This window comes from Daldinia childiae, assembly GCF_008694065.1.
Source record: "Daldinia childiae strain JS-1345 chromosome Unknown Scaffold10, whole genome shotgun sequence".
Lineage (NCBI taxonomy): Eukaryota > Fungi > Ascomycota > Sordariomycetes > Xylariales > Hypoxylaceae > Daldinia > Daldinia childiae.
Window position 1 is genome coordinate 358,299 of NW_022984651.1, and position 14,466 is coordinate 372,764.

The following is a 14,466-nucleotide window of genomic DNA, read 5'->3' on the forward strand; positions in this document are numbered from 1 at the left end:
AAATATCTAGTATCAATGTCAATGGTTAATTCTAAGACCGCTATTGTGGTTCGCGTTAATGAGAAGCGTGGTTGTCACAACCTGCCTAGGCCTCTTTTAGTAATGGCCGAGATAGTTGTACACGTAGTGTAATTTAACCACATCCTAATATCCTAAAGGTATTAACTGTTATTTGGACTTATACTCTACATATGTATTTAACGATACTAGGTGGTTTTGCTAGGGGTTTATTGACATGTCCAGATTTCACCTTGTGATATGTAATTCAACCCTGGCTGTTGAGTTGTCAAGGTATCCATACGGTGTTGTTGCTGGGGACTTAGACTCCCCCTTCCGCCATGCTGTATTCTATCCCGACCTCTTCCAACCAATGCCTTTCCGCGTAAATGCGAAAAGATGGCGTTGGCATTGGCGAGGTGGGTGAGAACATTGGTGGCTTGATTATCGGTCTTTTTAGGAACTGCACATACATAGGTCCATGAAATTGCGCTGTGCGTACCCGGAGTATTGGAACACCTAGGTAGTTGCCAATTGAAGAAAAGAAGTATGCTTATCAGTAGAGTTAGGACGAAACCTGACTTAATATGACCAGTGAATACTTATGTCTATGTGTTCTATTTTGTAGTAGTGAAGTACATATAGCAAAGGGAAGAGGAAGTAAACAAAATGAGAGTTAAGCTCACAAATGTTGTGTAAGTGTTGTATAGGTAAGGTAAGTAGTAGAACGGTAGGATGAACTTATTAAGTTCTAACATCTTTTTGACTCCGATAGTGCAGGTACTTAGAAGGTACGTAGGTACATAAATAGGTGACTTTTAGTTTTTAGTACCTAATCGATAGTAGGCCGGCTCTCATAGTGGGACCTGTGTGGGACCCCTAATTTTGTGATTGTAACTGATTGAAAGATTCGAAGCCAGGGCTGCTGGGCTGCCAGGGGATGAATGAGCTAGAGAAGGAAACCTTGAAATTTCTCTCCTTCACCGCACCGATAATAAATCCCCACCAACCCCCCCCCCCCTGACTTGCAATTATTCTTCCAACATTTCTTCGTCGAACTATTCTTTGTTCGTGGTTGATAGTTTCAGCACGGCTGCCGATTCATTCTCACTGTCGTAATTGGCATTGATATCGGCATTGACATTGGCGTCAAGGCGTTCCTAAAGTTTTCTAGAGAAACTCATCGTCTGTTTCGTCGACTCCAATTCTGTCACTAAATATCGATAACCCTTTAAGTCGAAAACTTGGGGTAGTCCACCTTTCGTTTCTCGCTCATCGTTTCTCGCTCCTCGCCTCTCACCTCAACAGTTTAACGACATATTTAATATCGTCTTCCCTATAACTACCTAGATAGTCGGAGGCAATTATAGAATTAATTGCTACTATATAAATACGAAAAAAGGGAATTATTTAGGTTCGTCTTGTCCTCCTCACCTAAGACTAGACATCCCGGTTCCGAGACACTATACGGGCATCATAAGTAGAACTGAACTAATCTATACCTTAGAAGGATAAGCATAGTTGTTCAGCGGTCATCGCCCAATGCCTTCGCGGTAGTACTGACATGATTGCTTCTTCATTTCTTCCCTCCCGCTTTCGCGGTGAGCAGCCAAACGATGCACCAATCCCACCATCCAAGATAAACCAGAGAGTCACACCGATCCTCCAGTTTTTCTCTAAGATTGCTTGCCTGCACCCGATCCATACCATCGTCATCGTTTCTTTAATAGCTAGCACCACCTACGTTGGCGTCGTCAAGGAGAGCCTCTTAGATGTGACTGGAAGTGCGAGGACGGCTGATTGGCCCTCATTAGTCGAAGGCAGCAGAAGCTTGCAGGCCGGCCCCGAAACCTCGTGGCGGTGGCAGAGCTTCGATTCCGATTCAACTATCCCAAAGGATGCCGACCACTTGGCCCTTGTTACGTTGGTCTTTCCGGAGTCGTCTGCGGATGCGCCTCAGACTGCGCCGTTGCCTCATATCGTCCCTCTCCCACAGAACCTGAGCATCTCGCATCTGCCATCTACCTCGAACCCCCTAAGTGCCTATTCTCAGGACAGTGCTTTGGCATTCGCCGTCAAGTATAGCGAGGCCGCGGAGTTCCTCGCAGCAGCACAAGAGATCCCCAACGATGTTCCTGGTCAAGAATCGCGCGAAACCGAGTTAGGCAAGGAGGAGCAGAAGATGTGGATAATGAAAGTCGCCAAGGGTTACACCAGAGGAAGTGTGGTACGATGGATTCACAATGCTTGGACAGAGTTTCTCGACCTGATAAAGAACGCCGAGACGCTGGATATCATCATCATGGTCCTGGGATATCTTTCTATGCACCTAACTTTCGTATCGCTGTTCCTATCCATGAGAAAGATGGGGTCGAACGTCTGGCTAGCTATCAGTGTACTTTTCTCATCGACTTTCGCCTTCTTGTTTGGTCTCAACGTTACCACCAAGCTCGGCGTTCCGGTCAGCATGGTCTTACTATCTGAAGGGTTGCCGTTCCTAGTTGTTACTATCGGGTTCGAGAAGAATATCGCGCTAACCCGGGCTGTTTTGTCCCACGCGCTGGAGCACCGTAGACCCGAACAGAAGCAGACCAATGGTGGTAAATCAGCCAAGTTCTTGACTCCCTCGGATGGTATTATTCACTCCGCCGTACAGCGCGCAATCAAGGATAAGGGTTATGAGATTGTCCGTGACTATGTCATAGAGATTCTGATTCTCGTTGCCGGAGCCGCCTCGGGCGTGCAAGGCGGTCTCCAACAGTTCTGCTTCTTAGCTGCCTGGATACTCTTCTTCGACTGCATCCTGCTCTTCACCTTTTATACCGCTATTCTGTGCATCAAACTCGAAGTAAACCGCATCAAGCGCCATGTGGAGCTACGGCGGGCCTTGGAGGACGACGGTATCAGTCGCCGTGTTGCTGAGAATGTTGCCAAGAGTAATGACTGGCCTAGAAGGGACGCCAAGGGCCAGGCTGATGTGCCTCTCTTCGGTAGTGATCTCAGGAGCAACAGCGTCCCGAAGTTTAAGTTCTGGATGGTTATGGGCTTTATTGCCATCAATGTCGCCAACCTCTGCACGATTCCCTTCAGGACATCGGATATTTCTAACATCTCTTCGTGGGCTACAGGCTTGGGAGGTGTCGTTAGCTCACCCCCTCTCGATCCCTTCAAAGTTGCGTCTAACGGGCTTGACGATATACTTTACAACGCGAAGAATCACTCTAAGCCGACTATAGTTTCTGTCCTGACTCCCATCAAGTACGAATTGGAATTTCCTTCCATCCACTACGCTGAGGCACCTCTGCCTACGTACAACGGGCACCATGGTAAACGGGACAGCTATCCTCAACTCAACGGCTACGGAGTAGGCGGACGCATGGTTGGTAGCCTTCTTACTAGTCTAGAAGATCCGATCCTATCAAAGTGGATCGTGATCGCTCTAGCCATGAGTGTTGCGCTTAATGGTTATCTATTCAACGTAGCCAGATGGGGTATCAGGGATCCGAATCTACCGGACCATCCTATAGACCCGAAGGAGCTCGCAGATGCCGAGCGATTCAACGATACCCAGTCTGCAACGCTACCCCTTGGTGAGATCCTACCGAAGCAGTCGCAGCCAATGCCTGACAGGCCTATAACTCCCGCCTATACCGATGATGAGAGTGTTAGCCAGCCTCCCCCAGCTAGCCAGTTATCGTCACTAGCGGCACAGAGGACACAGAGCGAGCTAGACAGGATGTTATCCGAGAAAAGGGCACATGAATTAACTGACGAGGAGATTGTTGCCGTATCGCTGAAAGGCAAGATCCCTGGTTATGCATTGGAGAAGACCCTCAAGGATTGTACGCGGGCTGTGAAAGTTCGTCGAAGTATCATCGCGAGGACCCGAGCGACGGCAGACCTTACTAGCTTATTGGACCAGTCTAAGTTGCCATACGAGAACTACAACTGGGAACAAGTGCTTGGTGCCTGCTGTGAGAACGTTATTGGTTATATGCCCATTCCTGTCGGTGTAGCCGGACCGCTCGTCATCGACGGCAAAAGCTACTTTATTCCCATGGCAACTACTGAAGGTGTGCTCGTCGCTAGCACGAGCCGTGGCTGCAAGGCTATCAACTCCGGCGGAGGTGCTGTTACGGTTCTGACAAGCGACGGAATGACTCGTGGACCATGTGTGCAATTCGAGACTCTCGAGCGCGCCGGCGCTGCAAAGCTCTGGATCGATTCCGAGGTAGGCCAGGCTGTGATGAAGAAGGCGTTCGACTCAACTTCGAGATTTGCTCGATTGCAAACAATGAAGACGGCTCTTGCTGGAACCAATCTCTTCATCCGGTTCAAGACGACGACTGGCGACGCCATGGGGATGAACATGATCTCCAAGGGTGTTGAGCACGCGTTGAATGTCATGGCTACCGAGGGTGGGTTCAGCGATATGTCTATCGTGTCGCTATCTGGAAACTACTGTATCGACAAGAAGGCTTCTGCAATTAACTGGATCGATGGTCGGGGTAAGGGTATAGTCGCCGAAGCCATCATCCCAGACGATGTAGTCAAGGCGGTGCTGAAGAGCGACGTGGATAGCCTCGTCGAGCTTAACATTGCAAAGAACTTTATCGGGTCTGCTATGGCTGGTGCGATGGGCGGTTTCAATGCTCACGCAGCCAACATTGTTGCGGCCGTTTTCATCGCTACCGGACAGGACCCAGCGCAAGTCATCGAAAGTTCGAATTGTATCACCATCATGAAAAAGTAAGTCAATTATCTTATTCATCTTATTATCACTTGCCGAGCTAACTTGCTCAACAGCCTACGTGGGTCTCTTCAAATCTCTGTGTCTATGCCATCGATCGAAGTTGGTACGCTCGGTGGCGGTACTATCTTGGAGCCCCAGAGTGCTATGCTTGACATGCTTGGTGTTAGGGGACCTCACCCGACAAACCCCGGAGACAATGCGGCTCGTCTTGCTCGTATAGTTGGCGCGGCAGTCCTTGCGGGTGAGCTCTCCCTTTGCAGCGCTCTTGCTGCTGGCCACCTAGTCAAGGCGCACATGGCGCACAACCGTTCGGCTCCCCCAACCCGGAGTACTACGCCGGCCCCAGTTGCCAGTGGCGCAATGACACCCGTTGGATTAACTATGACAAGCTCGAGGAGTTCTGCTGCTCTTGATCGGGCTGCGGTATCGAGACGTTAATGATAGGATAGCTTATCCGGTTCGTATCATTGATCGATTTGCGGGGTATTAGGTTAGAGGTTTTTAAAGACGATGCGCTCCTTATAGAGCATAATGATGCATCGAGCTAGGCGTTCAGCGAAGTCACGTTCAGGTATATGTCTTGTGAAAAACAAGACGTCATGCGGATGGGTGGTTGACGGGGGTATTCAACCAAGTTAATTAGGGGATCGTGTTCTACGAAGTTTAGATTCTCTGTTATTCAGATCAGAGAAGAGAGATCACAGATGGAGATGACCAGCTAGGCAATGCAGCAACAGCAAGTCACCGCCTACGCGGGGTCGCCACGGGTAATAAAAAATAAGAAGCTCTCAGCTATAGACACCTAGAAAGACGAAGGGAATAGATATACGTGCTACCTTGGACGGTCTGGAACGAGTTCCCTATGACCAAATGTTAGGAGTATTGCTATCTCCTATTTTTGCTTAGCATATAATATATATTCCATCAATAGACAAGACTAATATCTCAGATGTACCGTTATAATTACCTATTTGATAGCAGCACTGTAGTCCATTATACAACTTTACCTCTTGTCCTCTTATTCCTTACCAGCGTCTACGATACTGTCGCAATTTTTCATATTTTTGATACATATCCGCCTCGAGTTTCGCAAACCCGAGCACCTTACGTAGAGGATTCGATTACAATCTTGCCCTTAGTGCGTCCCTTTCTCAGCTTCTCGAAAGCCTTAGGCACGTCTTCGTACTGGAATACTTCGTCGATAACAGCCTTGACCTTCCCTTCACTCATCCACTTGGCGATCTGCTCAAGGTCGGCGTGGGTATTGTTCGTAATAAGATACTGCCACTTTCTCTTGCCGCCGCCTAGGAAGGAAGGTAGGAATTGTCTCGACAGAACGGTGGTGACGTTCGCGACGGAAAACTCGCCGCCGATCTGCACGAATTTCCCGTCGGGGAGCAAGAAGTGATCGGCGACTCTGTGCAGATCGGTCGGCGTGCCGACGTTGTCGACGACTAGCTGGTAGACCTGACCTTTAGCCTTGAGCACCTGGCTGACGTTCTCGGTCGTGTAGTCGATGATCTCGTCGGCCCCGAGGCTGCGGCACAGCTCGGCGTTCTTGGCGGAACAGGTGGCTGTCACGTGGCAGCCCAGGGCCTTGGCGATCTGGATCCCGAAGGTGCCGGTGCCGCCGCTGCCGCCGTTCACGAATATCTTGTCGCCGGGCTTGACGTTGGGCGCGATGCACTGGTACGCTGTCTGCGCCGCTGTCCCGATGCAGCTCGCGTCCTTGAGGGAGAGGCCCGCGGGCACGGCTGCGCATCCGTCTAGGCGCGCGCTGACGTACTCTCCTAGCGTGCCGTGTCTGTTGGGCGCGATGCGGCCGAAGACTTTATCGCCGATGCGGAAGTTGCTGTTGACGGCGTCGCCGAGCTGCGCGACGACGCCGGAGAAGTCCATCCCGGGGGAGGCGGGGGTGGGGACTAGTGCGCGCATGGCTAGGCCTAGCTCGGGGAATTTGTAGTCGGCTGGGTTGAGGGAGCTGTAGTGTACTTTGACTAGGATGGCGTCGTTGGGGAGAGGGGGGTGGAAGGGTAGAGGTGCGTCGTTGGTTAGTTGGAGGTTCTTCTCGATGCCGCCGCGCGTCGAGGTGTATACCCAGGCTCGCATGGCCTGGGGATGGGGGTTAGATGATGGTGTGTCGTTGGACATGTTGTCGTTGTTGTTGTTGTAGTTGTAGTTGGTTGGTTGGTTGATAAAATAAGGGTTCTATGTATGTCCTGATAAATTGAGGATCATAAGATAGGTTTCGGCTAGACCCGATAGATAGATAGGTATGTAGATAGGTAGATAACTTGGATGTCATGTCACCTCATGGGAATTTAGGTAGAGTCACATGACGTGATGTAGCATATATGTCTACATGCGGCATGAAGCTATTGGGATGATGTAATGATTAGAGCATTGAATTTAGCTTCATCTGTTATTACATATTCTATTAACCTAGATGTTTATTACCTTTTTTTTTTCATATGTTAATTATATGTTTAGGTACATAGTTGGATTGCTTATATAAACTCCTACAGTATGAGAGAACAACGCTGCGACTTTAAAAAGCTTCTCTAGCAGACGCCGGTAGAATGATTCGGGGACGCACGTGTATTCGCCGTACCAGCCCGGAATCCCTCTGCCGAATCCGCCCATGCAAGTTTTAATTGCGTATAACAGAACATTTCTGCCTCATGACTGGTAGCCGATGCCTATGTTACCACATACGCGGATGAGCCGGATGCGACAAGCGGCCCGGTTTTGATTTATGTCGAGATAAAATACGTCGATCAGCCTATGTTCTAGCAGCGGTGTCGGCAGCGGTGCAAACAACCCGCTCGCATTATCTTGGGTTAAGCCGACTGCTTCCGGGTCCCCGTATATATACTAGGTATTAATTAGGTCTAGTTTTTATCTTATCTGATCTGGTTATAGGCTAAGCTTACCTAGGTACCCAGGGATTCTGTAAAATCGAGCCTCGATGTATGCACGTATACTGTTGACATGCGTCATCTTTTCATTCTTGCTGAGCTTTGCGAGCAAGTGCCGAGGTTTGGGATCGTCTTGTCTATTCTACGCACAATTATGACTTCGGACGAAATACGGCTGTATGATCTATAAATACTTACGAAGTCGAAGGTAGGTAGATCTCGAGTGTGGGAGTTGGTGTGTTTAAGTTAAGAATAAGTGGTAATTTTGATATTAATTGGGCTCTCAACTTACACGCATTGAATAGATAAGCCATTATTCCGCAACTAACCTTATCGACTTTTTAGGTCTGTAGTGCATCCTTGGCTAAGCTGCTTAGATCCGAATCGCTTATTTAATATACCTATGATAACTTTATCATACATAGAAGGTGGAATTCGACCCGAATCCCGGCTATCCCTGGTCCAAGCTACGGATTTAAGGCGGCGGAAAGAAAAAAAATTGAATTGTGACGTTAAGACAATCCAACCTCACCTAAGCTAACCTACAATCAAAGGAATCTTTCTCAGTCTCAATGCCCCGCGTCTAGCCAAGCCAAGCCACTTTCCACATTATTCCCGTCTCTCGCAGCCTCGACCCCAGAAAATATTTATATATACTCGTCTCTGCCTTGAAAGTTACATACCGAAAGAAGCCTATTCGGCTCCCGTTTCCAAGTTGATTACGCGGTGAAGGAAATGTCTGAAGACAAGTCCAACTGGAAGACGAATCCCTGTCCCTGTTGGATATTCTGCACAGTTACGGCATTAGGTTAGATATTTCTATGAAAGAAAGGCCCACACCATCCACCATCCTCCATCTTCCCTCGGGGGTGAGTCAGTAAGTATATCGTATCAGCGTATGTAGAAGAAACCTATCATTCTAAACTCAGCCTTGTCTTTGCTAGGATTCTTAGCTGGCCCGCGTAATTATCTCGATTTGTTCTTTACATACTTGTTCACTTTGACAATATCTACCAATATCTACATAAATCTTACTCAACTCTTACTGTTCGGAAGCCTCTCTATCGCCAAGTTGCTAAAGAGGCTGAACTATATGGGATCTAAACTGTATGGGAATTGGTAAGCTCAGGAGCACTGCTCGCGGATCATCCGCATTATATTCAACCTATATTTTACTTCTATCACTCAAACCAATTTAACTCCCATGGAATCGTCATCCCGTTCGTCCCCGAACGAAAACTCGATCGGCTCACCCGCCGCCGTATCCGCCGCTGCGTCGACGCCTCAAGATTCTGCGTCGGTATCAAACTCCGTCTCACACGTTCCTGTACCCGGCGCTCCCAATGCTGCTTTTACGCCATCGGGTCCCATTACCCTCGATCCGTCTACTACGCCCTCATCTGTGCTAAATCCGCGCAGCTGCGTAACATGTCGACGCCGGAAAGTTAGATGCGATAAATTTATGCCCTGTGGCAACTGTCGCAAAGCCCAGATCCAATGCGTCTTCCCAGCACCAGGTCGTGCGCCGCGGCGACCGCGCATGAAGGACCCCAATGCCCCGCCGAAACAGACGAGCGAGCGCGAGATCGAACTTATGAAGAGGCTACGGAAGTTGGAGAGCATAGTAGAAGATCTTAGTGGACAGATTGAAATAGAGACGGCGAGGCACCCCTCTCTCAGCGGTGGGGCTTCACCCGAGGCGACTCTAGACGCGCAGGAGAAAGAGCGGCGAAGGCAGAGTGGGATCACATATAGCGAGAATCTACCCGGCGGCTACCCTCCAGTCGATCATCTAAAATTCGGCCGCTCTCAGACCGGCGACTCCGCTAACCAGACATCGAAGAGTCCTACCTCTGAGGTTAGCAAGCCCTTCGGGAGATTGGTGCTGAACGAGAAAGGAAAGACGCGGTACGTGAGTAGCGCTTTCTGGTCCAAGGTTAACGACGAGGTACGTTGGCTACATATTTCAAGGTCTCGACAGGTCATGTCACTGACTTATGCGATAGCTTAATCAGCTTCGAACCGAAACAGAGATGCTCAGTGATGACGACTCTGAAGCTTCGGACGATGGTAGTAGTCCTGGTGTGTCCCACCCTCACCCAGATTCCATCGATCACCACGGCTTCGTCTTAGGCTATAGCTCTTCCAATGTCGATCTACGAAAATTACATCCTCTGCCGTCCCAGATACCCTTTTTCTGGCAGGTCTACCAAGAAAATGTTGACCCGCTAGTCAAGATATTGCACGTACCATCCATGAACAAGATCATCCGCGAGCTGAGGAGTAACATGGACGATATCTCGCCGGGGATGGAAGCTTTGATGTTCGCTATATATTACGCTTCCATCACATCTATGGAAGATAACGAAGTACGAGTCCCCCTAACTTCATAAATAATACAGCAGTGCAAGCTAATCGTTCTACACGTTTAGGTTAAGGTAAATTTTGGCGCTGATAAGGCGCAGCTTATTAAAAAGTATCGTTTTGCTACGGAGCAAGCTCTCGCAAAGGCGAATTTCTTAGTTACGTCAGAACTAGTTGTAGTTCAGGCTTTTACCCTCTTTCTCGTGCTCGTCCGTCGGTACGATGACACGAGGTTCGCCTGGACGCTTACCGGTCTCGCAATCCGCATCTCGCAGTCGCTGGGAATACATCGAGAAGGGACAGAATTTGACGGTTTGAGCCCGTTCGACATTGAGATGCGCCGTAGACTCTGGTGGGCAATTTGTATTCTCGACCTTAGATCGGCAGAGGACCAGGGTACCGAGCTGACGATTGCGGAGCGGACGTACGACACTCAATTTCCGCTAAATATCAACGACACGGATTTGACCCCGGAAATGACAGAATTCCCGGAAGAAAAGCTGGGACCTACTGATATGACTTTTTGTCTCATACGTTACGAAATCTGCGCCCTGGCTAGGAAGATACACTTCGCAACAAACGGGATGGCCCCGTGCCGTACCCGGAGTACGGAAGAAGAGCGCAACAAGATGCTCCACGAGTGCTATGAGCGTATCGAAACGAAGTATCTCAAAACTTGCGGCGACAAGGATGCGGATGTGTTACATTGGGTCGCCGCCATGATTTCGCGGCTTATCATGGCTAAGATGAGTTTGATAATTTACCAGCCGATGCTGCTCCATTGGGGAGCCCAGGAGGTCAGCAAGGAAATTCGACATCGTCTCTTTATGGCTTCTCTCGAAGTAGTCGAATATACACGAGTGTTAAACTCGGAACAAAGATGTCGCCAGTGGCGGTGGCTCTTCCAAACGTACGCTCAATGGCACGCCGTTGCCTATCTCCTTCTTGAAGTGTGCCGGCTGCCTTGGACCGCGTCGCTCGAACGTGCCTGGATCGTTCTCAGCGCGACATTCCAGACTCCTGATGTGTCCCAACGTGCTAAACCAGGTGTTTGGATTCCATTGCGTAAGCTTATGGGACAGGCGAGGCGTCATAGGGATGAGGAAATCCAGCGGCTGAGAGCTGATCCCGAGGCTGCACGGCAGCTCGATTTGGACGAGCAAAAGAAGACGCAGCCAGAAAGTTTCAAACACTTGTCTAGCTCAATGCGAGGTATTTTAGCCCAGGAGCAGTGGCGCAAGCTCGTGGGGGTTAAAGGTCCCGAAAAACCAACATTTCACATCTCGGACGTCACGGGCGGCAGCACACAGACGGAAAAGAAGGGACTTGCTCGAGAGCCGTCGGATATGAAGGTAGCCCCGACCGAGTTGCAGTTTGTCGACCATTTGATGTCTCAACCGTATCTCGACTCTCAGGACATCTTCTCGGTCGCTTTTCCGGGCGACCAAGCCTACCTTACTGAAGGGGGTGCTCAACCCCCGGGCGGATCCCGGCCAAATCAGACAGTTCCCGGTGAAGCATTCGGCGCTACTAGTAGCAATAGCAATCAGCCATCAACAGGTCAGCCTGCACATAATTTTCTAGAGGACAACCCTCCACCGTGGTTCTGGAGCGGCGTCTGGGGTCAGTCTCCTCCGAATAACGCGGCAGAGAATGCGCCGAGTTCGGAGGATCAGGACGTTAACATGGATGTAGACGAGAGTTTCAACTGGCAGAATTGGGTAGACAACGGGCTCGCGATGGGAAGGGTTAGTTTTATGGGAGGGATCTAAGAATCTCTATGCGGACGGCTCAATTGGTATATATGCCCAACTGGATGGACGCAAGAATATACGGTGGCCTCGAGACGTCAAGTTACAGAGAGTTTACTAAAATGTTCGAGAGGCTTCGATAGGGTTGAAATTCGCCCGCCATATTCCCGGGTGAAGGATCATTCTATTACTACCCTACTTTAAGGCAAAGGGTGCGAAGACGGAAGAGAATGAACGGCCGTGATGAAGTCACGATGCCGTTCCGTGTATATATTGATACCCTACTCTTGGGCTTCGAGCTTTGAATATGAATCGAAACGAAACGAAACGAAACGTCGGGACTGGAATTTGCGTCTTGGCGAAACTACTTTACCATGAATAACAACTTATATTCAGAACCATAACTCACAAGGTATAAATACACGCTATTTAAAAGTTCTTAATATATATTATACATTTATATTTATGAAGTACCTATCTACCAGTTCGACATCTTTTATCCCGAGTCAACCCAATCGTTAGTATCCGTACGGTGGCCGGTTTCCGAGTTCCGTATTAAAGACTAGGTTCAACTTTTAATTACCGGAGGAATTTAGAGACGAGTCTTGCACCAACTGATTATATATCACTCGTTATTGATTTTGATTTGTCATCCTTACCTAATCAATATCACCAATCTCAAGGGTCTTATAAATCCCCTATGTCATTATTAACATGCTATGTATTTATTTTACTCTCGACGGCCCATTTAAACCCCAGTTAGAGTCTAACACACGGTCGAACTATCTCGCCGTCAAAGTTTACCGTTTGGGGGGATGGATACGTCGTGCAACGGAGACAGGCTTCCGGATAATATGTACAAGACAACGTAAATTGTCTGGTGAGAATGCGACGATTTTCTAAATCATCAAATTGTAAATAAAAAAGAACAGCTCCTCGCGCATCGTGAACAATAACTCCTTAGGCCTCTAAAATATTGAATATATACCTACCTCTTAATTACTATATAAATATGTCACACAACGTACTAATAACTGGGGCCTCCGGGTACCTCGGCGGAGATCTCCTTGCTCAGATAGGCGCTGCAAACCTGCCGCCTTACGGAAAGTTATTCGCATCCGTACGAACAGCCGAGCAAGCGGAAGCCGTCCGACAGTACGGCGCCCAGCCGCTATTTTTCAATCTAAAGGATAGGTCGGAGATCCGGACCGCCGTCGTCGATAACGAGATCACGGTGGTTTATTATCTGATCGACGCCATACAACCCGAGCCTCCTTTATTCTTCATCGAAGCGCTTGCCGAGGTCAAGAAAATAGTCGGACGTACCGTTCATTTCTTACATGTAGGTCGGTAGCCACAGATGGCCTTGTTTAGATCTAATTAGGTGTATTGCAGACTACAGGGGCCAAGCTCTTTTCTAGCCATGCTGACGCCCCGACTGACCGTCCCCTTTTGGATACTGATCCGCTGTTATATGATATCCAAAAGGCTCAGAGCCCGAGGCTTAGTGTAGCCCAACAGGTGAGTGTATATCATATGGCGTTTTCTGTTCTACGTAGCTAAGCTCGAAATAGGGCGTTAGAACCAACTGCGCGGTGGTAGAGGAAGCTGAGAAACATGGGGTTCACGGTTATGTCTTTGTGCCCTGTATCGTGTGTAAGTCGTCTCACATAAATTGAGGGCCTAAGACCATACATATTTACTCCTTTATACCTACGAAAGGCTCTCGGAAACTTCTAAGTTTATCTCGTTGACAATATCTTCACAGACGGGAAAAGCAAGGGGTTTGGCGACCCCGTGTCCACCCTGCGACAGATATATATGATTGTGCGGTCCGCAAAAACATTGGGACGCGTGTACCGCGTTGATTCTGACAGGCCGGTACGTCCATAGGTCCTTCTTACAACTGATAATTCAACGCAGGGTTCTAACCGCGGATGGAACAGGAATGGCCTGTATGTCACATACACGACAACACCACGGCGTACATAGAACTCCTGCGCAAGATCCTAGCCGATGAGAATCCCAGCCACGGCAAGAACGGCTATTATCTTGCTTCTCCGGGTAGCATTGCGGTAAGTCTAGGGTTGAGAAAATGCCATAAGAGGATCCTTTTTATTCTATCGAGACTTGTCTTCGGAGCATATAAATGACAACGGATGGCTAATCTGGCACTGCTAGTGGGACGATCTATACGACGCAGTAGCCGCGGCCCTCGTCAAGCGCAACATCATCGCTGATGGCTCGGTTGCTCTGGCAGACGATAGGATTCTCGGGGATATGGGTGCTGCGCTTGGGATCCCGAAGGAGATGGTGCCTATTCAGTTGGGCGGGAAGTAAGTTCTTGTTCACGTTTTTTTTTTATGGGAAGCTTGGATATATATATATATATATCCTCTTCGCCTGGCTACCTACCTATACTGATGTGAGTTATGTTGTTACTTAGGTGTACTTTCACGGCTCGACGTGCCCGTGAGGAGTTGGGTTGGAAGCCGGTTTATTCGGCGGAGCATATCTTGGAAGCTGCTGATGCTGAAGTCGGGTGGATTCTGGGGCATCTGTAAGACTGAAATTTATGGCTGTGGAGAATGTGTTCTATAGGTTTTGGTTATTGTGACCCCTTTTCTGAATTTTCTTTTCTGATTACACTTTATTCGTTATTGTCGTTGAACTGTAGGAGTCG

At 48.8% G+C, this 14,466-nt stretch overlaps 4 protein-coding genes across 4 annotated transcripts; 3 read left to right on the top strand and 1 right to left on the bottom strand.

Annotated features, from left to right (window-relative positions):
* Positions 1–1,561: 1,561 nt before the first annotated feature.
* On the top strand, positions 1,562–5,188 carry GL218_07840 (3-hydroxy-3-methylglutaryl-coenzyme A reductase; the record flags this gene model as incomplete). The annotated part of the gene is made up of 2 exons (XM_033584616.1): positions 1,562–4,746; positions 4,804–5,188. 2 exons carry the CDS (start codon positions 1,562–1,564, stop codon positions 5,186–5,188), a joined length of 3,570 nt encoding a protein of 1,189 aa, XP_033441360.1.
* Positions 5,189–5,854: 666 nt separating this feature from the next.
* GL218_07841 (Zinc-type alcohol dehydrogenase-like protein C16A3.02c) lies at positions 5,855–6,901 on the bottom strand (the record flags this gene model as incomplete). Its single annotated transcript, XM_033584617.1, has 1 exon — positions 5,855–6,901. The coding sequence occupies one exon, from the start codon at positions 6,899–6,901 to the stop codon at positions 5,855–5,857; it is 1,047 nt and encodes a 348-aa protein (XP_033441359.1).
* A 1,971-nt stretch (positions 6,902–8,872) lies between these two features.
* GL218_07842 (uncharacterized protein) lies at positions 8,873–11,804 on the top strand (the record flags this gene model as incomplete). The annotated part of the gene is made up of 3 exons (XM_033584618.1): positions 8,873–9,616; positions 9,675–10,037; positions 10,101–11,804. 3 exons carry the CDS (start codon positions 8,873–8,875, stop codon positions 11,802–11,804), a joined length of 2,811 nt encoding a protein of 936 aa, XP_033441266.1.
* Positions 11,805–12,795: 991 nt separating this feature from the next.
* GL218_07843 (putative nad dependent epimerase dehydratase family protein) lies at positions 12,796–14,347 on the top strand (the record flags this gene model as incomplete). The annotated part of the gene is made up of 7 exons (XM_033584619.1): positions 12,796–13,125; positions 13,179–13,304; positions 13,358–13,439; positions 13,552–13,664; positions 13,730–13,858; positions 13,965–14,119; positions 14,230–14,347. The coding sequence occupies 7 exons, from the start codon at positions 12,796–12,798 to the stop codon at positions 14,345–14,347; spliced, it is 1,053 nt and encodes a 350-aa protein (XP_033441361.1).
* Positions 14,348–14,466: the final 119 nt, after the last annotated feature.